Below are 26,534 nucleotides of genomic sequence, written 5' to 3'. Positions count from 1 at the left end.
AGTTTTCATGTTAGGCTTTATATGAGCGTATATCTGTGTCCTAATTATATTTTTACTCTATTTTGTTATCCCATTATTCTATTTATTCTTATGTTAAAGTATTGAAAAATTTAAAGAATCATAAATAAATAAATACATTTGGCTATAAAAATTATGGTGACCATTGTCATCCAGACATCGGCTCCTTTATCAACTCCAGAAATGCTGTCAGATTCTTGATGAACAATATTCTGTCTTACTCATTTTGGATACTCAGTGCCTCAAATAGAATCTAGGACCTAATAAACACCTACCATGTATGAAAATAACCATTATCTAATGTGAAGCATTGAGGCCCAATAGGGGATTTTTATAGTAGCTGTTACCATGAATTTGTTCCAAATTATTTGGAAATTATCACAACATGTGTCCCTAAATAGATAATTTAGCATTTTAAGACAAGTGAAAGAGATTTATTGAGTTCTTTCAAGATGATGAAGGTGTTCTCCAGGGTGTAGTTCTTTAGTCCTTAATTCTTTCTATGGAAACATGATTTCTTTTAGGGTAGCCCTCCCTTGTCTCTCGTGGAGCTTTTCCGCTCATTGCTTTTCCTGTCTTCCTATTTCCTCCTCTTGAGACTCCACAATGTGGAGCTAACCTGCTTTCTTTTCTGCTCCTTAAATTTTGTGTAAATCGTCAAGTGAGCTGCAGTTACATGCCATACATCATGTTACTGATATTGTTGTGGAACAATGATAAATATTTTTGAGCACATCAAATTATTTATAGTAATATTTTCTGTTTCAAATTAAAATATTTGCACATTTGTTGTTTTTTTTCTTTGTGATAAAACTGTAATAATAGAAAAGAAGTTTAAATTTTCTGTTTTATGAAAAAAAAAAGAGATGATTGCTTAAAATATAATGCTCTATTCTTCTTTTTGCCCTTTACAGATTTATGATGGCCTTGGAGTTCATTCACGCCTCATTGGAACTTACTGTGGGACTCAGACAGGCTCTTTTAGCTCCACTGGAAATTCTTTGACATTTCAATTTTCTTCAGACTCGACCATCACAGGGAGGGGATTCCTCCTGGAGTGGTTTGCAGTAGACAATCCTAGTGGGCTTGTTCCTACAATTGCTACAGGTATGTGATCATAAATGAAATGCTTTGGGATTGACAAGTATAGACTAATCCTTGAAAGGGTTCTGTTTTAATATAGGCAAAATGCGCATACAAGTACAGCTCTAAAGCCCTCTCTCCATTTGTTCAAATTCACAAATGCTACATTAAAAAAAAAGTTTCTCTAACATTCTGCAAAAAATGCAAATGTACCATTATATTTTCATGGTAGTAAGAAGTGTGAGACCTGTAAGATATTCCATTTCAAGTTTCTAGGGGCCAGTTCTGAGATCTCTGAAAATCAGTTTGAAAATTTGACATGCACACAAGTGCATGCGCACACACGTGATGAAGATGCTGCTAAGGACAGAAGGAGGTCTGCTTCCTCCATTTGTTTCAAATGTGCCTTCAGAAATGCATCAGGTTCTCATTAGCTAATTGGAAGCATCATATTTTAAAGTAAAATGGGTCTAATTTTAAAACTGACTTTACTGTTTTTAAGACATTCTTTAGTAAAAGTGGTGTTGAGCTGGAAGTGTTTTGAGAGACTTTGTTCTTTGTCCTTAGATTTTTTTTTTTAAACAAGCTTGAGCATTTCTTATGGACTTGAGGGTTGACAGAGATGAAAAATTTCAGTTTGGAATATTTTTCTAGGCACATGATCATAGAATCTCAAAAATAGCCAAACTATAAACTTATTCTAAGCCTAAACATATCCTAAGCCTAAACATATCCTAAAGATGAAAGCTACCTGCTTCTACCCTCTTGAGAATTCTACCAGCAGAGACCATTGATTGATATGTAATTCATATTTATTTTTTATTTAATATCTCTTAGTATTCTTTCCTGAGATATCATTTTTAGTTTGTCTTCTAAGACAGCTTCACCACATTGAATTTTAATCATTTTCTTAAAATATTAATCTGTTTCCTTAAAAGCAAGTAAATGATCAGTAAGATTTCAAATGAAATATAGATCAGTGTATTCAGAACTCTTATAAATAAACTTGATTAGATCTTGGTATAGTCACAATTCTCAAGTTACAGAAGAAATTAATGAACCATTAAACCATATGAGTAATTCCTATTTAAGATTTTAATAATCTATAATTATATGACTTAAGTGAATAATTTATCACAAATCTCATTTTTTAGTCAAGAAAAATAAGGATAGAGGTAAAGATTTTAGAGTTTTTTGCCTGTGTAGTTAGTAATCTCATGACAGCATAGTCTGAATGTGCCATGAAAACTTTCTGGTAAGTGAAAGAAACGTTTCACAGAAGGCCACAGAGGATATGATTCCATGTAGGCCATGCCCAAGTGGGTCAGTCTGTAAAGACAGAATGTGGGAGAATAGAAAATCCAGGAAAATGGACGCAGAGTTTCTCCATGGGATGCTGAACACTCTGAAATCAGACAGTGGGGGCAGTTGCACTTCTGAATTTACTAAATACCCATGAAGTGCACATTTCACAATGATGCATTTTGCTCTGAGTTATTGCTCAATAAAACTTTTAATTTAATAAGCAAGTGAATAATAAATAAAGGCTACCATTATTACAAACTCATGTGCTTTTTCGAATGTTTCAGTTTATGAAATAGGAAGTTATTTCAAAATTTCCTAGCTATAAATTACATGATGAGTGTGTTGAAAGATGAGGAAGCATGAATATAGCAGTCTCTTAATATAAGTGTCTTCTGTGGGAAGGTTCTGCTACATGTACTTATTTATGTATAACATATCAATACTCAGTAATAAATGGGCTGAGTGACACACTGGGTGAAGAACAAAGAGCACAGTGTTGCTTTCTTACACAGAAGAAGAAATTACGGAAACCATGACTAAAGTAGTGGATTTAGTGAAATGTTTAGTGATTTCTTTGAGAAAGTTGTTTTCAATTGGTTGTTTCTTTTTGTATAGTGATATCACTTTAAAGTGAAAAGGTATTCATTTGTTTTCCATCACAAATATTTCTACAGGTACCTGTGGTGGGTTCCTGACTACAAGAGACTCACCAGTGTTTCTCTTCTCCCCGGGCTGGCCGGGCCACTACAATAACGGGCTTGAGTGCACATGGCTCATCCAAGCTCCTGGTTCTACTGTGGAACTCAACATCCTCTCCCTGGACATCGAACCTCACCAAACATGTGGCTATGATAGCCTTGTAATACGAGATGGTAGGAAACCGGTTTAAAGATTATTTATTTTAAGAGAGAGAGAGAATCTTCCACTAGCTGTTTCATTCCCTAAATGGTTACAGTGACTAGGAGTCTAGACTCCATCTGGGTCTCCTTGGTAGGTGGCCTTGGCCCAAGTACTTGGACCATCTTCTGCTGCTTTCCCAGGTGCCTTAGCAGGAGTTGGATCAGAGGCAGAGCAACTGAGACTAGAACCAGTATTTATGTGAGATGCCAGTGTGACTGATAGTGGCTCAATCTGCTGTGCAGTAAAGCTGATTTCTCCACAGATGTTTTGAAGTAACCTATTCATTTCCCCTTGTTTCAATAATGATATGAGTAGATGTCCAATGATTCATTCTCTCCTCATTTGAGTATTATTCCTTGAAGAAATAGTTGTTGTCAACTGTGTGCACATTTGGATGTTTTCTTCAAATTTACGTAGTGTTAATATATGTTTAAAATTATGTTCCAATTTCTACCTTAATGATTTGTTCTTTATGTGATGGTTGTTATCATCAGCATCAATCATCATTTGAAGGCAGAGAAAGAGAGACCATCTATCTATTGGTTCACTCTCCAAAAGGTTACAACACCTACAGCTGGACCAGATCAAAGTCAGGAGCCAGAAACTTCATCCAGTGCTCCTACGTGAGCTGCAAGAACACAAGTAGTTGGGCCATCATTGTCTGTCTTTCAGGATGTGCTTTAATAGGAAACCGGTGAAGTAGAGCCAAGACTTGATGCCAGGCACTCTGATAGGGGATGAGGGTTTTTCAATGCCCAATTCCAAGCTTTTTTGTGTGTGTGTGCTTCAGAGTCATGGCAGCTCGTAACATTCTGAAGCTAATATCTAAATCCGTTGGCTACAATTGATAACGCTTAGAGGTTGCTTGTGAAACTGATTTGTCATCACAAACCTTTGGCCATTTATCATAGGGTGATTGTGAACCTCCCTGGGCCAGCCCAAGATGACCAGAGTGTTCAAGTCTCTGCTGCCCTTGTAGAAGACCTGGATGCAGATCCTAGCTCCCAACTTCAGCCTGGCCCAACCAGACTGCTGCAGGCATTTGGGGAGTGAACCAGCTGGTGGAAAACCTCTGTTTCTACCTTTCTATCTGCTGCTCTGATTTTAAATAAATCATTTTTTAAAAGAGGGTTTAATCACCTTTGATTTCTAAAATGTATGCCCCTTTACAGAAATGCAAGTTGCATCTAAGACTCAGTTTCTTATGTATACAATGTACCTAATAATAATTCCTACCTAAAAGTGTTATGAAAATCAAATTGGGTATTTAGTGTAATCCCCTTGAAATTCTAGATAGTAATTGTTCAACAGTTGTCGACCTTTACCAATCTTGGGTCCTGGGTTTCTAATCTCTAAAGCAAGGCGTTTGGTCTAGAGTTAACCTGTTAACCCTACCTTCTACAGTTGTCTGACCTGCCTTTCTCTTTAAACGTTGAGGATTTTATCTTTGCTATTTATATGTTGAGGGTCTGCAAGACTCAAAAAATTCAGTATGAAGACTAGGGTGGAAGAATGAGTTGGGAAGATAACAAGGCATATATTGTTACTGGGTTACACGCCAACAATCAGTTAATTGACAGGTAATTATTCAGAGATAAGATTTGTCTGGAGCAAAGCTCAGAAATCAAAATCAGTAGTCTCATTGAGAGATAAAATGTATGCTTGTGAAACAGTCATGTATAGTAAGCTCCAAAATTTCATAGTGTAGGTAATTACTAACCAATAATTACCTGCATAGGCAAAAGTAATACAGGGTGAGATGTAGTAAAAATAACATTATCGAAGATGTGAAATGCAAAGAGGAATTGAAGAGATTAAATGTTTGGAATTTTAAAAACTACTGTCTATAAAGTTTCTACAGGTAATAAGCTCTCCAAACAAAGTCTTTCCAAGCATCTTCATTTAATAACTTTGCTGTTAAATTTGTAGTCACAGAATAGAAAATACTTGTTTTCTGAATTTCAAAATGTATGAATTTTAAGTAGTGATCAATGACAAAAAGAATTCATTTTGCTGGTTCTGTAGAAGGACACGTTTTCTCTCACTTCAAATCTCATTTTTATTTTTTTCTAAGTCTGAAATGTATTAGTTTTCTGCTTTAGAGGAAAAATAAAATGTCCCCAACCATGGAATCCATGTTGGTTCTAATCCCTTTTACTCTGTTTGGTCTTGGTGAGAACAATTGTTTTGATGGAAACATATATCCAAGAGAAGAAAAAGGGACCCCAGGGTTCTCCTCTGCATTTCTCCTAGGGGCAGGGCACTTGCTGAAATTATCTTTGCTATTTTCCACAAGAATGTGTTACTGCAAAAACACAAACAAATAGAAAACAAACTTAAAATTCCAAGCAAGAATGAATGTAAAGTTCCAAACAGAAGGAGCTGGGTGAAAGTGCAGGCTTCTTGATGAAGGACCTCATAACGAAGCTGCAAAGCCAGACTTTTCCTCAGCTCTAGATGCTCAATTTGCAGCAGTCAGATGGAGTCCCTGAAAAGAATGATGAAACACAGGTTCTCTACCACTTCCCAACCCAAGGGAGTCTAATATGAGCATTAATGCTAAAAACTTTTGGCCAAATTTTAGAAAGGCAGTGGGCAGGCTGCAGTTGAGCAAGGTGGATCTAGAACGCAGTAACCCTGAACTATGCTACTGTTTGAGAATTTCATTGTTCCTAGGAACTTCTTGTATTCTGAGGAAATGTGTGATCCACTCTAGTTGTAAGTAATTGTGGGGGAGATTTGGAAGTCGTCATATTTCTAGTCTGACGTTTCCCTTCTTTCTTCATAGGAGATAATAATCTGGCCCAGCCGCTTGCAGTTCTGTGTGGCAGAGAGATCCCTGGGCCCATCCGCTCTACTGGAGAGTACATGTTCATCCGCTTCACCTCTGACCTCAGTTTGACGGGGGCCGGCTTCAATGCATCCTTTCACAAGAGTAATGTGTTCAAATGTTGGTCGGCTCCATCTCATCTCGTCTTGTCTCATCTCGTCTCATCTCATCTCACATCTCTCTTTTTCCTTTCCCTAATTTACTCTAACCATTTTTCCATGTCAGGATATAGGTTAAAAGTCAGAATACACAGATATCTATCACCTCTGGATGTCAATCCTGAAATCAGTTAGTGAATCCTCATCAAAGCTCCATGACTAATTTATGCAAAAGGGTTTCCCACCTTCAAGTGGTTAAGTAGATACCTTCCCTAGAAAGGAGGCTTCTAAGGTTCTCAAGGGGGAGAACCCTAGAAGACGCTCTGAAAACTGAAAGAACTGAAGACAACTCATCTCCATAATATATCAAAAGAATAGTAGCTGATTTCCCTTCAACCTAGGCAATAGGTAGAAAAAATAATACAGAAGATCATCTTCAGAAATTTCTCAATTGAAATCATTCATTTGAAGGTTGACAGAAGAGTTTGCAGCTCTGAAAAATACAAATCTGATGAGTCAAAAATGCATAAACTCCAGCCCATGTGTAGTTGAGTGCTAGGATACTATCCCATGAAGACTGACTTGCAAAACTTGACAATTCATGAAGTCCAAAAATAACGTAAGATCCAAGCTACATAAGTTAAGGAAGTAGTCACGTATTGAAAGTCTTGTATTTTTAATTGAAACAAAAAACCCACAATTTAAAAATTATTCCTGAAATACCAAAAATTAATGTCATATGTGTTTTGTTATTGTATATGACTTTTACAAAGTATAGCCAACTAAATATAAATTATCATTCTCATACCTAAAGCAAGAATGTTGTATTGTGGTTTAGGAGAACAGGCTTTGGAACTAGGCTGACATAAGGTAGATTTTCACCTGTGCAACTTAGCTCATTGAAACAGCTCTCTGCTTACCTGCTCCAACCTCAGTGTTTCCTCAACCCCCAACTTTGGACTCTTGTATGTCTCTCAGGTATGCTTTACCCTTATTGTATATCTGATATAGAGCCATTGTAAACTACACAGGTATATCTATGTATATATTGCTGTATACATGTATGATATATGTCTATAATATATGAATATGTAATATACATCTATGTGATAGATCTCTGTGTATATGTGTATAATAGATACACATAAATACATGTATGTGTATATAAACACATACATGCTTGGGCTCGGCGGCATGGCCTGGTGGCTAAGGTCCTCGCCTTGATCCCATATGGCCGCTGGTTCTAATCCCGGCGGCTCCACTTCCTCTCTGTCTCTCCTCCTCTCAGTATATCTGACTTTGTAATAAAAATGGAATAAATCTTTAAAAAAAAAAAAACACATACATGCTTGACAGCTCCATGTCTGGGAGTTATTCCAGACTTAATGTGAGTATGAAATTCTTGATTCACATCCTCTCCCAAACCCCAAATCTGCTCATTTCACACTCTTCACAATTGAAGTGAATAGAAAAAAAAATCACTCTTCTATTTATTTAAGCCAAACATCTTGGAACAATGCTTGACTTTTTCTTCCTTTCTCACATCCTACATCCTAACCATTCACAAATCCCAACAGTTCTGCCCTCCCAGCTCATCTATATTCCAAGCACCTTTCTCCACTTCTGCCAACACCTGAATGCAAACTTCTATCATCTCTCCTTGGACTCGGTGATCATCTCATGAGGAGATCCTCTGCTTCTGTTTTTCCCTCACCACTATCTCCTTCTTTTCTTGCAGACGGTGACAGTTTTATGGTTTGAGTCACATCATGCCATTCTGATGTCTCAGTGTTTTCTTATTCAGAAAAAGGGCTTCAATTTTCTGTATGATCTAGTATGCTGTCATTGGGATTTCTTGCTCTATCTCATCTGTTCTGATTTCTGTCACATAGTTTCTATTGCTTACCTCATCCAAGCATTTTACAGCATCAACAGTAACAAGAAAAATGAATGCCTGGTAATATGTCGTATTACATGTGTGTTAGGCTAATCATTTCCTCCACTTAGTTTCAACCACATTTCTATTATGTTTACTTTAAAACTTCCAAACAAAAACAGGAAAGAATCAAAATACAGTTGCTAATATCATTTATATAATCTCTTTCTCGTTATAAGGCTGTGGTGGATATTTGCATGCAGACCGAGGGATCATAACATCTCCCAAGTACCCAGAGACCTACCCTCCCAATCTCAATTGCTCTTGGCATGTCCTGGTCCAGAGTGGTCAAGTCATTGCTGTTCATTTTGAACAGCCCTTCCAAGTTCCAAGTGGAGATCCTGCTTGCAACCAAGGAGATTATTTAGTGGTAAGTCTTGTAGGCTTCATTCATTAAACACAATTTTTTTCCCTAGGCCAAAAATGGATAAGACTTTGAAAACCATCGTTCACAATTTTGGGCAATCTGTGTTTGTCTTTATAGCTAAAAAATGGACTTGATGTCTATTCTCCACCCTTGGGACCTCATGGACAAAATGGTCATTTCTGTGGCAGTCATCCTTCTTCAACTCTGTTCACCTCGGACAATCAAATGTTTGTTCAGTTTATTTCTGATGGTAGTAATGAGGGTCAAGGATTTAAAATCAACTATGAGGCAAAGAGCTTAGGTAAGTATTTACTCTGAAAATCATGTTAGTACATTTCCTATAATTGCTTAGTCTTTTGTTTACATAGATTGGGGGAAAAGAAGGTACTTCTTTCTATAGTAAGAGAAAATACATTCATTTAAAAACTATCAAGAACCTAATAAATATACATTATGCATTAATTATGCCTTCAGTGTATCATCACAATGTATGTCATGACCACTTTTTAACAAAGATATCCTTCTTTCTATTTTACATGTAAGCAAAATGAGGGTTTGATTTTTTTTTAAAGACTTGTCCCGAAATAAGTGATCAAAGTGAAATTTTCCATGAGTATAAGATGAGCTAATCCTATTGATCCTTACATTCCTAGTGCTTCCCAACATAAAACATCTAGTATGAGTTCAGTCTAGTTACAGAAACATTGTAAGAATCATGATTGTCTTGTTCTATGCTTTTATATGCTTCTTATAAATTAACATATATTCCGCTGATTCTATTATTGCTCATTTAGTATAGAGTACCTTTACTTAATTGCACTCAATTATGCTTGTAGTTAGTGCTACTGTAAGATTTAATTCTGTAAGATTTAATTCTGGTATATTTAATTAAATGAGTAAATTCAGGAGTTGAGAAAGGAAGTAGTATCAGTGGAAAACAATATAAATAATAAATCTTTGTTTCCCCTCCAGAAAGTTAGATAATATGTATTTCCTTATGATCCTGTGACCTTAATCCACAATTCTGAAAGCATTTCAAAATACATGTTAATTTTAGTGAATACGTTTTTATTATGTGTTCCTCCAAACACAATAATTTAAATTCAGGGTTATATCTTCATCTAGAAGAAATTAAAATCTCTAGCAACTTCAACTCTCTAGCAAAAACAAAGTCATGTAATAGCTTGAAGAGAATCTGAGACAACAGACACCCCGCTTCTGTCACTTCTCAGCACGTACAGCTCTTGCACATGGATGAAGAGAGGAAGCCCTAACACAGTTCTGTGAATCCTGCCACCGTTATGTTACAGTTTGAGAACATTTTGTCATTCCCCATTTCTGTGCTGAGTTTTGTGGCTGAGTTGTGAATGACAGAGAGATGTGTGACTGAAAGATGAGCAAATGACCTTCACCTCATCCTACAGAACTTTTCATTTGTATAGACTATATAGACTCTCAGTCTTGATTTGTATTTTTAAAGTCAATTATTGATGACAATATTTAAGGCAAAAGTATTAATGTATTGGAGTCTATTTCTCCCTTTAAACACATTAATATTGTTCTCATAGCTAGGTGTCCTGACACTCGGTGCATATACATTTATTATGGTGATCTGTTCTTGCTGGATGGAACCTTTGATCATTATGTGGCATCCTTCTTCTTTTCTTTTAATGTTTTTCAAGTCAAAGTCTGTATTATCTGATACAAGAATGGCTACATCAGCTCTTTTTTCTCCCATTATCCTGGAATATCTTTATCCATCCTTTCACTTTCAGTTTCCACCTATCTTTGTTGGTGAGATGTGTCTCCTGTAGACAACAAATAGATGGGTTTTGTTTTTTTATCCAGTCCAATAATCCATGACACTTGGTTGATGAGTTTAAGCCATTTACATTCTTGGCTAATATCAATAATCAGTAATTTTGTCCTGCTACTTTAGCAATGGTTTATTCATTTTTTTATTTAGTTTTGTTTTGTGGTTTTATTGGGACACTCTCCATGTTTGCCTTTGGTTTTAGTAGGTGCTATTCCTTTTCTCTGTCAAGAGAACATCGTTAAATATCATTTGTAGGGCATGTGTGGAAGAGATGAGTTCTTTGAGGTCTTCATTGCTATGGAAGAATTTTATTTCATTTTCTAAGACAAAGGAAAGCTTTACTGGGTAAGTTATTCTGGGCTGACCATTTTTTCCTTTTAGAGTCTGGAATATTTCACTCCATTCTCTTTTGGCCTGTAGAGTTTCCTCTGAGAGGTCATATGTGAGTTTGACTAGGGTTTCTCTACAGGTTAGTTGATTTTGTTCACATGCACATTTAAGGATCTTTTCCCTGTGTTCGACTGAAGAGGGCTTGATTATCATGCTTCTAGTCAATGCTCTTAGGAGTTCTGTGCCCCTCCTGTATGTCGCTTCCCAGTTCTCTCTCCATTTTAGGAAAGTATTTGTTTAAACCCAGCCTCTCTTTCTTTGCCTTCTGGAACTCCCATAATTCTTATACTTGGACTTTTAATAGTGTATCTTAATTCTTGAATACTTTTTTAGCCTGAACCAGCTCCACTTCCAGGTTTTTGATGGTTTCCCCATTGTGACAAGAAGTGTCTCCCAGTTCTGAGATTCATTCTTATGCCTCATTCATTCTATTGTTGAGGTTTTCCTCTGAATTATTAATTAGCTCCATTGTGTCTTTTCATTTCCAATTGTGTCATTTCATTTCTTAATTTCATTTCAGTGTTGCTTTTTCTTGTGTAACATATTCATTAAATTCCTTCAGCTCCTGTATGCTTCTCACTGCTGTTAATAGGCTTTATAACAAATTTTTTTAATTATTTGTCCCTCATCTTGTTGAGATATTCCTCAATTAACTCTGAGGTTGGCAGAGGGTTTTGCTCTTTTGCAAGAGAGGCTTCAGTAATATTTGTTTTGCCTCTGTCTCTTCTTTTGCTGTTGGTCATTGTACTTTTGGTTAGCAGATTTTTCTCCTTAGGCAGGTTTCTTTTCTTTTTTCTTTTCAAGATTTATTTCATCTTATTTTATTTTATTTTTATAGGAAAGTCAGATATACAGAGAGGAGGAGAGACAGAGAGAAAGGTCTTCCATCCGTTGATTCACTCAATGGCCAATGAGCCAATCTGAAGCCAGGAACCCTTAGCCCCTTCTGAGTCTCCCGCGCAGATGTAGGGTCTCAAGGCTTTGAGCTGTCCTCCACCACTTTCCCAGGCCACAAGCAGGGAGCTGGATGGGAAGGAGGGCCTGCCGGCAGTAGTACTGGTACCCATATGGAATCCCAGTGTGTGCAAAGTGAGGACTTTAGCCACCACGCTACCACGCCAGGCTTTAGGACAGGTTTCTAAGCTGTATAACCCACAGATCTACGTCTAATTTTACTGATTGGGTTTAGTACCTGGTTTTTCATTTGTAGTCACTTGTGCCATTCCCTCTAGTGAGTTTCAGTCCTGGGCTCTTGTGCTTAGCCTTCACCATGACTCCCTCCATGGTCCCAGCTCCTGACTCATCACTCTCTACCTCCTGTGATCCTGTGCTGTGGTTGCACCATTGCCTGCACAGCCTTTCTCCCACTTCTGGTTAGAGCAATGCCCAGGATTAGGGAAACACCAGGTGTCCTAAATAACTATGTTGTCAGCAATGCTGGTCTTGCTGGAACCTGCTAGCCTTTAAGTCTGAGGGCCACCCAGACCTATTTTGGGTGGAATCTGCAGGGTATTACGTCAGTACAGTTTTCCCTGTGTGACTTATGTAATGCACTGAGCCTAATTTAGCACATGCACAGCACACTGATATCCTTCCAGTCTCAGAGCTTTTGCCACACTACACAAAATGGCACCTGGAGTGGCACTGGTGGAGTTCTGAGTCTGCCAGCTGTTATGTCTGGAGGCCACCCGAACCCGCCTTGATTGGAACCTACAAGGTGCAAAGTTGACACTGCATTCCCTGTGGGAACAGTGCAATGCGCTGAGCCAGAAATGAGCCTGCTCCTGTCCATTCCTTGAGTTCCACAGCCTTTGCTCCACAACACAAAATGATGTCTGATGTGGCACTGATGGAAGCCTTGATTGTGAAGTCTTCCCTGCTCCTGCACCACCCCTTGAGTCCGTGGCTCTGTCTCTGCTCATGGTCAGATCAAATAAATCAGCAGGATAGGCAGCGCTTTGCCTGTGTTTACCTCCTAAATTCCTAGTGAACTCCCTTTCCCACCTGGCTGCCACTGGAGCTCTTACTGCTGGTAGAGCTTGAATGGCCACTCACCCATTGCTACTGGGTTATCTAGTCACTACAAACCTGCTCCATTTTCTCTGCTGCTTCCCCATCTCCAGATGTCTCCAGGTACCCCTCTGCTGTTGGCCTGTCCTCTGTAATTCCTTTGTGAACTAATTATTATCAAGTATGGATGAATAGTGACCTTCTCCCTGTCTTTCCTGAAGCTTAATATTAAACACAGTACTCTTATTTCTATCTCTTTGCTCACTCAACCATTTTCCTTAATGATAGTCACCATCTATTTTCATCATCCATATGTCTTTCTACTATATTTGTTTCCATGCCATTCCCATTTCTAATTCTTTAGCACACATTCTTATGTGGCTAACTTGAAATGAAGTTCAGCTAGTTTATATCATCTTTCTCTAAAGACCCTTCTTCATTATGGTTGTTTGAAGTCGCTATGACAGATCAGGCGTCGTTTGTTCTCACTCAATCATTGACTTATTAATGGATTAATCAAAGATAGAAACACCTAGGTGCAATGAGAATGTGGTATAATAAGAACAAGACAAAGGAATTCATCTGGAGATATAAAAGCATCAAGGAGCAATACCTAGTATAGCCCCAGAGAGCAGAGAAGATGCCACAGGAAATAGATGAGTAGATTTGGCAGTCAGTGAAGCAAGGATGTGATGACAAAAGTCTCAATGTTAACAGACAAGACATATTGAAACATTTGAAAGAATTCACTATTGCTGGACAGAAGTCAAAGGGGTAAAATATAAGGGTGATGAATAAGGCAGGAATCATTCAGAAGTCATAGATTCCATCCTAAGGAGTTGTTAACCCAAAGATAGTGAGCAAGATTTTGACCCAAGTATAAACAGCAACATCAGAGTAAGAATACCAGAGTAGTTGTATCATTGAAAGCACATGGAATAGGTAACAGCTAAAGGGAGAGAGACTAGATAAGAGTAAGTTAGGAGAAAAATTATTAGATCCTGAACTAAGGAAATGGCTGTAAAGAGGTAGAAACCATGGTATATTTCAAGATTATAAATATGGAATGGAGTAGATTTGGAGTTCAGTTGCATGAGGAAAGTCAGGGAAGGGATGGGAAAAGTGAGGGTAGCTACTGGGTTTCTGACTGGGTGGAATCTATTCATCTCATACGTACTATGAACTTTCAAGTGACATACATTGTACTAGGTCCTGGAGAAGTAATAGTGAATGAATAAGATGGAGTTTAATTTTAGAATAAAATACACAGTATAAATTAGTGAAATATGTCATAGTGAAATGCATTAGGGACAAGAATAAAACATTGAAGGTGGAGTTTAGTGAAATTGTCAGCAAATAATAATGTAAACTTGAGAATCTTCTAATTCAGTTTGGAAGCTCTGAGTTAGAATGTGAATGTGGAGGTGAGAAGAAAGGTCTAGACTGAATGTATGATTTAGATATAAATAAAAATATAGAAATTATCAACAGACTGGTTGCATTTGAAATTGTGAGGGTCTGATGTTAATTAGAACATTATTTAGAGTGATAATATGGAAGACCTACAAAGGGATTTCTGGAAGTTTCTAGCAATGTCAAAAAAGCCCCAGAAAGAGGTTCCCTAAGGCCAAAAGACAAATTTTAACGGAGAAAAAAGAAAGAGGCAAAGAGGTTGGTATCTAAGAAGCTAAGGGTCAAAGATATAAAGGATAAAGATTTTTTCAATCATATTAAATTGTTTATAAAAATAAGGACTAACAAAGATCGCTGGGGCAGTGAATGTTAACCTAGTAGTTAAGATCCTGGTTAAAATTGCCCTAATTGGGGTTCTTGGGTTCAGTTCCAGTCTCCAGCATCCTGCTAATGTATACCCTGAAGGCGGCACTGTTGGCTCAAGTATTTGGGTTCCTGTCACCTCTGTGGACCCAACCCTTGCTCTGGCTGAGCCATTTGGGTATTTGGAGAGTGAGCTAGAGGATGATTCTTTTTCTGCCTCCTTAAACACACACACGTACACACACCACACACACACATAAATATATATTGTTTGTTTGTATATATTTGAATATTAATTGTCCTAATTGTAAGATGATGGGGCCTGAGTAGTAGTGCTTAGACTGAGCTGAAGAAATGGGAGAGGACTTGATTAACAAAGCAGGAAGAAAGAAGTTAGAATGAAAACCCAACTCAGAGCACAGTGTGATAAGGCACGCAGGGAAGGAAAGAAAGCAAAGACATAGGTGAATTTACCAAGAATGGTAACAAATAAGGGGTTACAAACTGAGGGTATTCCCACAGCTTTGTTTTCTTTGTAATGTAATCCTCAAAATAGTATGTTGAGAATTAAGGAATGGAGAGAATAAAGGGTTAAAGGGAAATCTGGTGATGTTTGAAACAGCTGTTGTGGTTTATATACAAAGTACTGGGTGAATTGTTTGGCGCTGTTGAAGTGGAAGAACACGTATTTGCAGTGGCATCCATTTTCATAAGTGATTTCAGTTAAGCCATTCTGATTGTGAACTTGGAATTTTACAAAAGGAGTATGAAGGAAAGACAAGGACCAAGCTGTTCAAGAGGATTGCACTTAGAGTGTGAGAGATGATGGAGTAGGTAATGACAAAATTCAGGAATTTACCATAAGTGGTTCAGTGACAATGGAAATGAATGTCACTTGGGTTTAACAGGTCAAATATCTGTGCAGTTAGGTCATTGGACAGGGTAGTTTTATTTGGTTTGCAAATACGTTTGCTCCTGCTGAGTCTGTTTGCAGAAATTGCCAGAAGAGTCATTGATAAATATTTTCATATGTCTGGTATGTAAAGCTCCTTAATCTTGCAAAACCAGATGATTTTTTTATGCCATTGACCTCTTGCTCTCCAAATGCATCTAAATCTTAACAAAATGGGATGAATTGTTGCCTGCAGAGTAGTATGTGTAGTATTAGTTTATTCTTTTAAACATTTCAAGATCCTGGCTGTGCATCATTCTACAGAACTGAACACTAAGTACGAAGTCCTAACTGTTCTTCTACTTGGGCTTCTACAGTCCTCTAAAGGGAGGATGTGACTCAATGCTTCTGTAATGTTCTGTCACATGCACCATGAGCCCTAATCATTTTGTTGGCTTTAATGAAGAACAACATTTCCAATTAAAATAGATGGCTTAGCAAACAAGAAAGAGAGCTCCCACTACAGCAAATTCATGATTTATTTGCTTAAAAAAGAAAAGAATGATAATTCTAGATGAAGGGAAATTGCCACTGGAAAGACAGATAAATTGATCTGTAAAAAAAAAAAAATGATAGCCGTCAGTTGGCTGCATCCTCAGCCACTGTATTATACATCATTTTGACGTTGTTTTCTGACAGCCTGTGGGGGCAACATCTACATCCATGGAGCTGATTCTGCAGGCTATGTGACCTCCCCCAACTACCCTGGCAATTATCCCCAGCATACTGATTGCATTTGGATCATATCAGCTCCTTCAGGAAAACTCATTAGACTGCATTTTGAAGATCAGTTCAGTATTGAAGCAACACCCAAGTAAGTAACTTCCATGTTGCATAACAGTTTCTTTCTTCTTTTCTCAGCACCATAGAATGCATGGGAAATTGTGGGGAAAAGGAACATGCTTAGGGCTTTGAGCTTGGAGATGTTGCTTAGCAGCCTTTCTCTTCCGTCAGCCAAGCAGATTATGTACATAGATACTGTTCCTTGTGACCCCAGACACATCCTTCAAAAGGCAACGGGGGCGAATGCCTGAGATCTATGGTACCTGTCCTTCCTCTCACAGGAAAAATAGTGCTTCTGGTAGAGGAGTATTTATTTGTCCAGTCTCATATATGTCATAAATGACAAAAATATCTGTTTAAGAAATGAAAATTTATGAGATGGAGCACCAGGGGTCACTTGTGTCAGAAACAGTACCAATGCAACCACAGAAAGGTACAATTTTCCTGACATTCTTTAAAAGAATTTTTAAATGATTAGAACCCAGGAGAAAACAAAAGAAACCTAAACCGACTGTGGAAAGCCAGCTTGTGCTTCTCTTTCATTTAACAAAACGTGTATACATTTGCATGAACGCACACGTGCTACAGAACTGAGGTACAAGAGCATTCACTTGTCCTCGCTGGCTACCAGATACGAGAGGCTCTTCCACTCTCTGAGTGTTAGCTGAACGGCTTGACTCTCAAGAAGCAGTCAGTAAGCACTTAACCCTCTTTGACAGAAAGGAAGTACCAGCTGAGACTCCACATTAGCCTGGGTCTCAGCTCTCACAGGAGTTCATCTTTGTCAAAGGGAACATATCAAGTTGCCGTGTGAAATGGAGCACTTGTTTTGTTGAAATCTGTAGTGTTGATTTGAAAATGACATTTTGTAAACCTGAAACTGTACAGAAGGCAAGGAGATATTCTTCACCATAGTACATGTTGAATTGGACTTGTGAGCTGCAAATAAAAGAACATACTATTAGGAAAAATATTACATAGCACTTCACAGCACCATGCAACTTAAACTGACTCCATCACAGCATCTTATGTATGGAAATGATGAGTTGGTAATTTCCTTGAAGCAAGTTAGTGAAACCTTCTTAAAAAAATAAATCAAGGCATTACAATTTACAGTATTTTCCCCCTTTAGCTGTACTTCCAATTACCTCGAGTTGCGAGACGGAGCTGATTCAAATGCACCAGTACTATCCAGATTGTGTGGGATGTCTCTGCCTGGCAACCGGTTTTCCTCAGCAGATATATTATATTTGAGATTCCGAACTGACAACAGCCCCACCCACATGGGATTCAAGGCCAAGTATTCTATAGGTAATAATATTTTAAATATTGAGTGGGAAAGTAGAGATAGAATAAGACATTATTTTGTTAAATGCCTTTTAAAGAAATCTTTCTGTCTTGCCTAATTTTAAGAATTGTGGTAATGACAGAAGTAAACATAAGTTTTTTGGGGTGTATGATCTGAGTCTATTTGCATATAATTTGATCTAGGTGTCACTCCAGCAGAAAAGAAATAATTGAGTACTTTTCAGTGATTTTCTCAGATGTACCAGTTAAAGGTTGTTTTGATTCTAAACCAGGAACAGCAGATATTACCAACCAGTCACAAAACTTCTTGCAGCAGAGCTTGACTCAGTATTTCAAAACAGAGTAAAAGACAGGCCATATCAATCTATCAACTGGTTCTTGAGATGAAACCCGCATACCAGCTTCTGAAATAGCCCTGCTGAGCCCTCAGAGCTACAATATGCCATTTCTCATTATTGAATTGAATTCATGGTGTCATTTTTCTTTACATTAGTAGCAGGTCTCAAATATCAAGAAAAGCACTAATGTAACATTTTCAGAATTTTCACATCTTCAATTCATATTTATTTAGCACCCGAAAGTTTTCACATTTATTGATTTAGTCATGAAAGCAGAGTCTATAACAGATTTGTTGCTCTTTTTTTTTTCAGCCCAGTGTGGTGGGACAGTAACAGGGCAAAGTGGTGTCATTGAGAGCGTCGGATATCCTACACTCCCATATCCAAATGATTTATTCTGTCAGTGGCACCTGCAGGGTCCCGAGGGACACTATCTCAACATTCATTTTGAACATTTTAACCTTCAAGACTCCTCTGACTGCACAAAAGACTTTGTGGAGATCTGGGAAAACCACACTTCAGGTCAGCGTGAGATATGACTGCTGTTTCTGGGATGTATATTTTCGTGTACAGCTGTTCACCTTTTGACATTTCTATACTTCCAAGATGGGCAAAAAATATGTCAACTCCCTGCAAAGAAGTGCAACTCAATTGGCTCTGGACAATAATTCTCTCCCTTGAATTCCACCCATTAATAATGAAAGCCAAAGCCCCAGGAGCAATTGTTTATGGCTTGTCCTGGAGGCCACCTTGAGAGAGCAGTGTGCTGAGAGCTCCCTGTGCCATGTGCAGATATTAGAGGGCTAGCCTATGCTTTTAGAAGAAAGAGTAATGTCACGTCTCCTGGAAATTGCATGAGAAAAGCACTTGCCATGTTGTCTTAGACTGTTTTTAACAAATAGGCAAGCCTTCCTCTTTGTGCTAAGGTACCCTCCTCCTAATTTGTTGCATTTTTCAGTGTTTCTTCATGTGTTTGAATGTTTTTATTTTCATTCATGTCTCCAGCTTTTTCTTACTGTCATGGACAGGGTTTTGTCTTCTATTATTTTCTTTGTGTGGGAAAAACGCTTGAAATAGAGATTGAAATAAATCTATCATCTGAACATGAACTTACTTCATGACTCTTACAGGAAATAGCCTGGGCAAATACTGTGGAAATGTCTTTCCTGACAGCATAGACACTTTTAGCAACGTGGCTGCCATCAGATTTGTCACCGATGGCTCCATTGCCGCCACAGGATTCAGGCTGAGATTTGAATCCAGTTTAGCAGGTGAGTTCACTGATTCTTTAGAAAATAAATGAATAAAACATTACTGACCATATACAGCATATAAACGTTGTCCTAGACATTACTGTGGCAGTCATTTGAAAAGCGCAAACAAATGTGACTCATGTCTACTTGGATATTATGCTTATTGGAGAAACATGTAAATCCTGAATTCACATAAATGAAAGAAAATTATGACTGTGATAAATGCTACAGAGGAATTTAATGATGCTAGTGGAGATGAGAACTGCCCTGCAGTGCCTCCTCAAGAGAGCCAGCCCACTGACCTGTCGTTAGCTGAAATTCGTATTCCCAAATACACTGACTGATACACTCAGGGAAAATGAAAATCTTGTCTGAAAAAAAGTGTATTGCTACTTTTGAAAGATCTGTTTACTTATTTGAAAGGCATCGTGTCAGAGAGAGATTTTGTAGGATGCTGATATGGTAGGCAGTAGATGATCTTGCTGTACCACCAACTCCACTGCTTAATAAGTTCATTGTATTTATTGGTCTTCCTTGTATCTTGAACCACATGATAATTAAAATACTGTTAGTGAGCCATCATTCACGGTGGCAAAGATTAAATATTAACAGAGACAACAAGTGGGCACATATGTTCTCTAAAAATGTTTTCACATACATATAATGATAAATAAGGGCAAGGTTTTATCCAACAGGGTAATTTGAAAAAACTGTAACTTTAAGAAAATTCTGTATGGAAGGAGTCATTTGATTTACTCACAAATTCTGCCTTTTTGTGCCTGCCCTTCAGAATGTGGTGGGGATCTACAGGGCCCTGCTGGAACATTTAGCTCTCCCAACTACCCGAACCCTAATCCCCACGGCCGGCTTTGTGAGTGGAGAATCACCGTGCAGGAAGGAAGGCGGATCACCCTGACTTTCAGTGACCTGCGGCTGGAAGCTCACCCATCCTGCAGCAGTGAGCATGTGATTGTAAGTGTGCTGTGCAGTGAGAAATCTCACTGGCCTATAAATCACAGTCAGGAAACTAGGTCAGGAATATTATCATGCATATGATATATTCTAAACATTTTAAGGAGCATAAATTCATCATAAATATGCCAAATAACGTAAAAATTGCTGTAAGAGGCTATCAGCTACCACCACATGCTTTGGGGTCATAGATAGGGTAAATCTTTGAAGCAGTATGATCTCTAGCTCAGGCCCGGATAAAGCAAAATCTGGCCTTTAACAGCACATGACTGAGTGGGGTCAGAGTGATCGCAAAAATTTCATAGAGGTGAATAGTCCTGCATAACCTTTGTGTCCTGCAGAGGTAGTGAAGGGTTGTTATGGGAGATCAGCACTGGCCTCTCTTCCACTTACGTGATTAGAGAAGTGCTGTAGACACTTGTTAGCCTTCCTTGGAAAAGAAAGCAAATAAGGAGTGTGTGGCAAATACAGTCATGCATTGCTTAATGACAGAATACACAATAAATTCCAAGAAACACATTGGGAGGTGACTTCATTGTGCCCACATCCCAACTGTGCTTACACAAACCAAGGTATTACAGCCTACTAAATGCCTAGACTGTATGATACATCCTATTGCTGTGTGTGATCCAAACCACATTACTATGTGAACACTGTAGGCAACTTTAACACAAGTCTCAAATGTCATCTCCCAGTTGTTTTTTATAGGTGTCAGTCATCTCTCTTTTAGCAACCCCTGGCTTTATTTATATCATTGTTTCTAATTAGCATCCCGATTCTGCTCTTCTGTCCACACCCTGCCATGGGAGATGAAGACTTAGCTTTCTACCGCCACAGGTGCACAGGTGTTCCCACTTTGCATACCTTCCTGATCACACGTGCACACACAGGTTTTGTTTAAATTGTCACCATTCAGTATTCACATGATTATGATTTTGTAAATACCATTCACAGCTCAGCCAAGTAATACACTGTAACATCTGCTTTTATTTTCCAAGTAATAGCTTTTGTTCTTTTTACATTTTCCAAGTTTTCTGTACCTTGGTCACTAATTACTCATACCCTTTCCAAACCAAGTGTACATTTCCACTTTATTTAATGAAATACACCTATCACTTGCATTTATTTTCTTGAGCCATAGCCTTTCTTGAACCCTCATCTGACAGATGCAAGCCTGGTATCAGCTTTCATTTCAGGACTTTTTCTCATCATCAAATTGGCAAGTCTCCTCATTCTTCTCTTGCGATGGCTACCTGGTATTGCAATACCAAGCATTTTCTTTCTTTGTTAAATCCTTAATTTTGATGCAACATTCACCCTCATAGTTTCTGAGTTTAATGGTTATGAGGGGAATAAATATTTTGAGAACCTGTACATCTAGATGATCCTCATTTTGCTTTCATTCTTTCAATAGGTTATAAACATACATGTATATATATATACACACATATATAAGCATATGCTTACCTATATTTCCAAACAGTGTACATTCAGCATATTTATATACATAAGAATATGTTCATCACAGTTTTGAAGTTGCTGATGTTTCTAGTCTCCATCTTTTTACTCAGTCTCTGCTTTTCATATTAAACATTTCCCAAGTGTGTTTTGATCCTTAGCTGTTCATTCCCATTGAAGGTAGAAATCCTTGACAGCTGATTGCATAACTAGGGCTGTCAATTTGTGGATTCCATGGGAGGACTTGAGTCTCAAAGGAGGCAAACCTACAAATGCGAAATTTTGCAGGTCTCTTCTGTCAGGGTGGTTAGAACTCCAACAAAGAATTGATTGCAAAAATAATTTCTTGGGACTGAGAATTAAGTCATCATCTTTGGTGCCAACATTGTGTTTGGTACCCATCAGATCCACTTCTGACCCAGCTTTCTGCTAATGTGCCTGGGAAAGCAGTAGAAGGTGGCCAAAGTGCTTAGACCGCTCCACCCATATGGGGACCCAGAAGAAGCTCCAGTCATTGCAGCCATTTAGGAAATGAATGAACAGTTGAGATTTCTCTCTCTCTCCCTTTTTCTCTCCCTCAATCCCTCCCTCCCTTCTTCTCTTCCTCTTCTCCCATTCTGTAACTCTTTCAAATAAATAATCTTTTAAAAAAGAAAACAGTTTCTGTTTTCTGAGTCTTTAGTATGATGTCCATATTTCTTTCCTCCAAAATAGATTTTTATACTCAATGTTTGTTTCCTTTCCTCCTCCAGACAACAGTATGGAAAGATTTCTCTGTTCTCCACCTTTCACTTACTTGAGAGTTTGCCAGGGGAAACCTGCAGATGGAATGGGGCAGCTTTAAATGCATTGATGCTAGCCTAAAACCTTGTCCAACTGGACTAAGCAAAAATTGCCTCTAGTCCTAGCTAACTATCTGAATCTGTGAACATGCGGAGAAAATGAAAGGCTGCCCAGAGTGTTCTACAGTGAAACCTGTGTGGGAGTTTGTTCACACAGCATGAAATCACAGAGCCCGTCCTGAGTGGGCTGCCCATTCCCTACCCATTTGCCTTCTGGGAGCCAGAGTTTCCACAAACAAGGAATTTGAGACAGTCTGGTTGCTTCTAAAAGCATGTGATAAGTGGATGACTGAGCAGTTCTTAGTCATGATTCCAGGCCCAGGACAGATAAACCAGCATGAATGAAGGCTATCAGTCATTTTCTGTTATGTCCCATTAGCCTTGTTTCTGGCAAATGTTGTTCAGTCATATCTTCAGTGTTTCTGAAACATTTTCATCTTTTGTGCCTTCATGCACTGCCTCATGTTTTTGAATCAGAGGGATGGTTTAAATCTTACTGCTGCTAAGGCTCATTCTTTGTACTTTAGCAAATTATATAATCTTTATGAAATCTAGTGTTCCATCTGGAAAACAGATATACCATTAAATGCTTGAGGGGCATTGTGCTGATTGGATAAGATAACCTGAGTGGGTGATTAGGAGACCCTGCCACTTTGTTTAGTAAATGATAGGAAATCTTGTCTGGTCCTATGACTCAGAAGGTACTTTAAACCAGACACCCTCAAAGAGCTAAGTGTAATGGTCAATTATATGAAATAAAACACTTATGGTTTTTGTTATAGAGAAATTCTCCTTCTGTTCCAAGAATTTTTTTTTTCTGACTGTAAGCCATTTAAAGCCCTTTTGCAAATGGGTCTATCAATCACTCAACCAATTGCTTATTATGTAGTCATTTCTCCTGGGTATTGTTTATATTGTAAAAAGTAGGCATGTGAAATCATTCACTGGTTTTTTTTTTTTGCAGTACTTAATAATATTTTGCCAATTATAATAACTATGGCTACCTAGAGTTATAGTTTAATGTTTTTGGAGAGTCAATACTCATTTTTAAAAATTCAAATAAGAAAATTGAAGCATTGGATCCATAAGTAATTAGAAAAGAATTATTTCTTCCATTCATGTTGATATGGATTTTTTTAAATTACAAGATATTTTAAAAGATTTGAGTTACTGCATTTTTCAAACTGCCAGAGGCTAACATTTAAGCCTTCTTTCCAATTAGCAAAGAGCTTGATGCAATTTTTAAAAAATAAAAAAAGAAGAAAAGCTTGGCTGTCAGTGAATTCTGCCCACTGTGATGTGAGCTTAGGGGTACATCTGCTTTACCTGTGGAACACGAGTCCCAGATACAAAGTGCACAACAGTCATCCACCTGTCACCACTTGGGCAGAGAACATTATTACAATATGTTCATGTAGTAAAATGATGTATGTTCAGGGTAACATAGTGGCTTGTGGCACTCAAATAGGAGCCTGCACTTGTATTTTCTTAATGTATACTTATTTATTTTCATCTACTTCAAAGGCAGAAAGAGGGAGAAGGGAGGAGAGAGAGAGAGAGAGATAGAACATGAGAGAGAGAGATTTTCTGTCTGCAAGTTTACTTCCCAAATGTCCTTAACAGTCAGGGTTAGGCAAGGATAAAACCATTAACCTAAAACTGCTTCTGGTTCTCCCATGAGGAAGTCAGAGGCCCAAGTACTTGAGATAACATTTACTGAATCTTAGATGCATCAGCAGGAAGCTCAGTTAGAACCTGAGCAGCTGGGTATTTGTACTCTGATAGGGGAAGCAGGTGGCCCAAGCAGCAGTGTTACCTGCTGCAGTGCCACAACATGTTCTCTAGGGGCCTGTAGAATTAAGTACTTAAGTGCAGAGTTCCCTTAGAAGAAACAGGTTTGGGCTGGGAATATCACCTGCCAGAAAATGTTCAGTAAGTTGGACTGCATAGCCAAAAGCTACACTATGTTTCCCACAGGTGTTCAATGGCCTGAGAAGTAACTCTCCCCAACTGGAGAGGTTGTGCAGTAACGTGAATGCAAGCAATGAGATCCAGTCTTCAGGAAACACAATGAAAGTCGTCTATTTCATGGATGGATCCAGGCCATATGGAGGGTTTATGGCTTTCTACACATCCAGTGAAGATGCAGGTATTGCGGGGGAGGAGGGAGGACTTAAATGCATCTCATTTTAGTCAAAGCACTGCCGACCTCCACAGCTGCTGCAAACAACAGCCGAGCTTTCTGGCCTTTCCTTAGCAAATCCACCTAGGTGCTTCAACTAAAAACCAACATGCCTAGGCTGAGAGATAGCCTATGCCAGATAGAAGAAAGATTTAGGGCCTAGAAAGATAAGTGTTATTATGAATTTAAAACTGGTTTAAAAATGCTGCCAGACAAGCTTCCAGCTGAAGCAGTTTTGCACTGCAATTGGACCTAGTTGCCAGTTCTGAAACCCTTAGTCAATCCAATCCAATCCCTCTGTGCCAAAAGAGTCTGTCTGCCTTTTGCACAGTAACTTACTTTCAGAGAGCATTTGACTGCAAACAAGCAGATTTTGTTTCTTTAGCCTCTATTTATATACGTATATCCAATGGAGTAGTTGTATTTAATACAGACTATGCCAAAATTAATCAAATTGTGGATTCTACATATGATACTTCCTGAATTGGTGCTGTTATCTATGGCTTTGTAAATTTAGGAGGAGGGAACATGAATGTTTTAAAGAAAACGTCGTCTTCAGCCTAGATTTCAAGATGTGATACAGAGCCTAACTTTCAGGTAGGCATCTCACCTGTTGCAGTGGAGAAAGTGAAGAACTCTTTGTTTTGCACATCACTCCTGTGTGAATTTCTTCCATAGTCTGTGTATCTTTTATTTACAACACAACTGCCTACAGGCAGAAAATCTATGTGGTGATGTTGCTGCTGCGATTTTAGTCACCATTTAATTGACTCCTTGATGGTATTGTTAGTGACACTGTCAATCTTCATAACACTCTCTGTTGTCTTGTTTCCTTAGTGTGTGGTGGGCCTCTCACAAATGCTCCTGAAGGAAATTTTACTTCTCCTGGATTTGATAGAGTCAGTAATTACTCAAGAAACCTCAATTGCGAATGGACTCTCACCAATCCAAATCAGGGAAATTCATCCATCTATGTTAACTTCAAGTATTTTTCCCTAGAAAGTCACCAAGACTGTCAATATGATGTCCTTGAATTTCGAGTGGGTAAGTTCGATGAAGTAACATGTTCTCCCATTTATCTGTATTTTTGTACCTGGACACCAAAAATAATAAAGGCAGTTAAGAGGCCATTCAGCTCCAAAAGAACTTTGTTCTAGCAATACCATAATTCTGTATGAGCCCAGCTGAGGAGCACCTGTAATATGAACCCTGAGGAGGACAGATTAGGGTTTACACCAAACCCTCAGCCTTAATGTATTGCATCTCTAGTGTGTGAGACTTGGCCAGAAGAGAAGAGCTTCTGGCATTCAGTAAAATCGACCTGTAGACCAGTGGGCAGCACAGCTTAGAAACCTACCCTAAGGAGAATCTCCTAACAAGAAGTAAAATGGCCTAGAGCAAAAGAGGAGACAGAGGCACAATGAATATTACTGATGCCTTCCCCACAAAGGAGCAAAAGCTTTGCCAATTTCAGAGTTAACTAAGAAATACATTGAGAAAATGGGGAACAAAGAATTTTTAAAACTTGTTGGGCCTGGCACAGTAGCCTAGCAGCTAAAATCCTTGCCTTGCATTTGTCAGGATCCCATATGAGCACCAGTTCTAATCCCAGCAGCCCCACTTCCCATCAAGCTCCCTGCTTGTGGCCTGGGAAGGCAGTCAAGGACAGCCCAAGGCTTTGGGACCCTGCACCTGCATGGGAGACCCAGAAGAGGCTCCAAGTTCCTGACTTTGGGTCGGCATAGCTCTGGCCACTGAGAGCCGCTTAGGGAGTAAACCAGAGATGATCTTCCTCTCTGTCCTCCTCTCTGTATATCTGACTTTCTAATAAAATTTTTTAAAATAAATCTTAAGGGGCCCGGCGGTGTGGCCTAGCGGCTAAAGTCCTCGCCTTGAACACCCCGGGATCCCATATGG

The 26,534-nt window shown here is 38.5% G+C and overlaps 1 protein-coding gene across 1 annotated transcript in view; it reads left to right on the top strand.

The window, feature by feature from the left end:
* The window catches only part of CUBN (cubilin), a 218,977-nt gene that overhangs the window by 135,520 nt on the left and 56,923 nt on the right, over window positions 1–26,534 (top strand). Inside the window, exons 39-50 of the mRNA XM_058669299.1 lie at window positions 933–1,125; window positions 3,081–3,278; window positions 6,095–6,241; window positions 8,350–8,540; window positions 8,655–8,838; window positions 16,121–16,295; window positions 17,397–17,575; window positions 18,223–18,432; window positions 19,041–19,181; window positions 19,954–20,135; window positions 24,413–24,584; window positions 25,455–25,661. Of these exons, the coding sequence (XP_058525282.1) occupies window positions 933–1,125; window positions 3,081–3,278; window positions 6,095–6,241; window positions 8,350–8,540; window positions 8,655–8,838; window positions 16,121–16,295; window positions 17,397–17,575; window positions 18,223–18,432; window positions 19,041–19,181; window positions 19,954–20,135; window positions 24,413–24,584; window positions 25,455–25,661 (2,179 nt within the window). The remainder of the gene's footprint in view (window positions 1–932; window positions 1,126–3,080; window positions 3,279–6,094; window positions 6,242–8,349; window positions 8,541–8,654; window positions 8,839–16,120; window positions 16,296–17,396; window positions 17,576–18,222; window positions 18,433–19,040; window positions 19,182–19,953; window positions 20,136–24,412; window positions 24,585–25,454; window positions 25,662–26,534) is intronic.

This window comes from Ochotona princeps, chromosome 10 (assembly GCF_030435755.1).
Source record: "Ochotona princeps isolate mOchPri1 chromosome 10, mOchPri1.hap1, whole genome shotgun sequence".
NCBI lineage: Eukaryota > Metazoa > Chordata > Mammalia > Lagomorpha > Ochotonidae > Ochotona > Ochotona princeps.
This window is presented reverse-complemented; position numbering and strand designations above follow the sequence as displayed.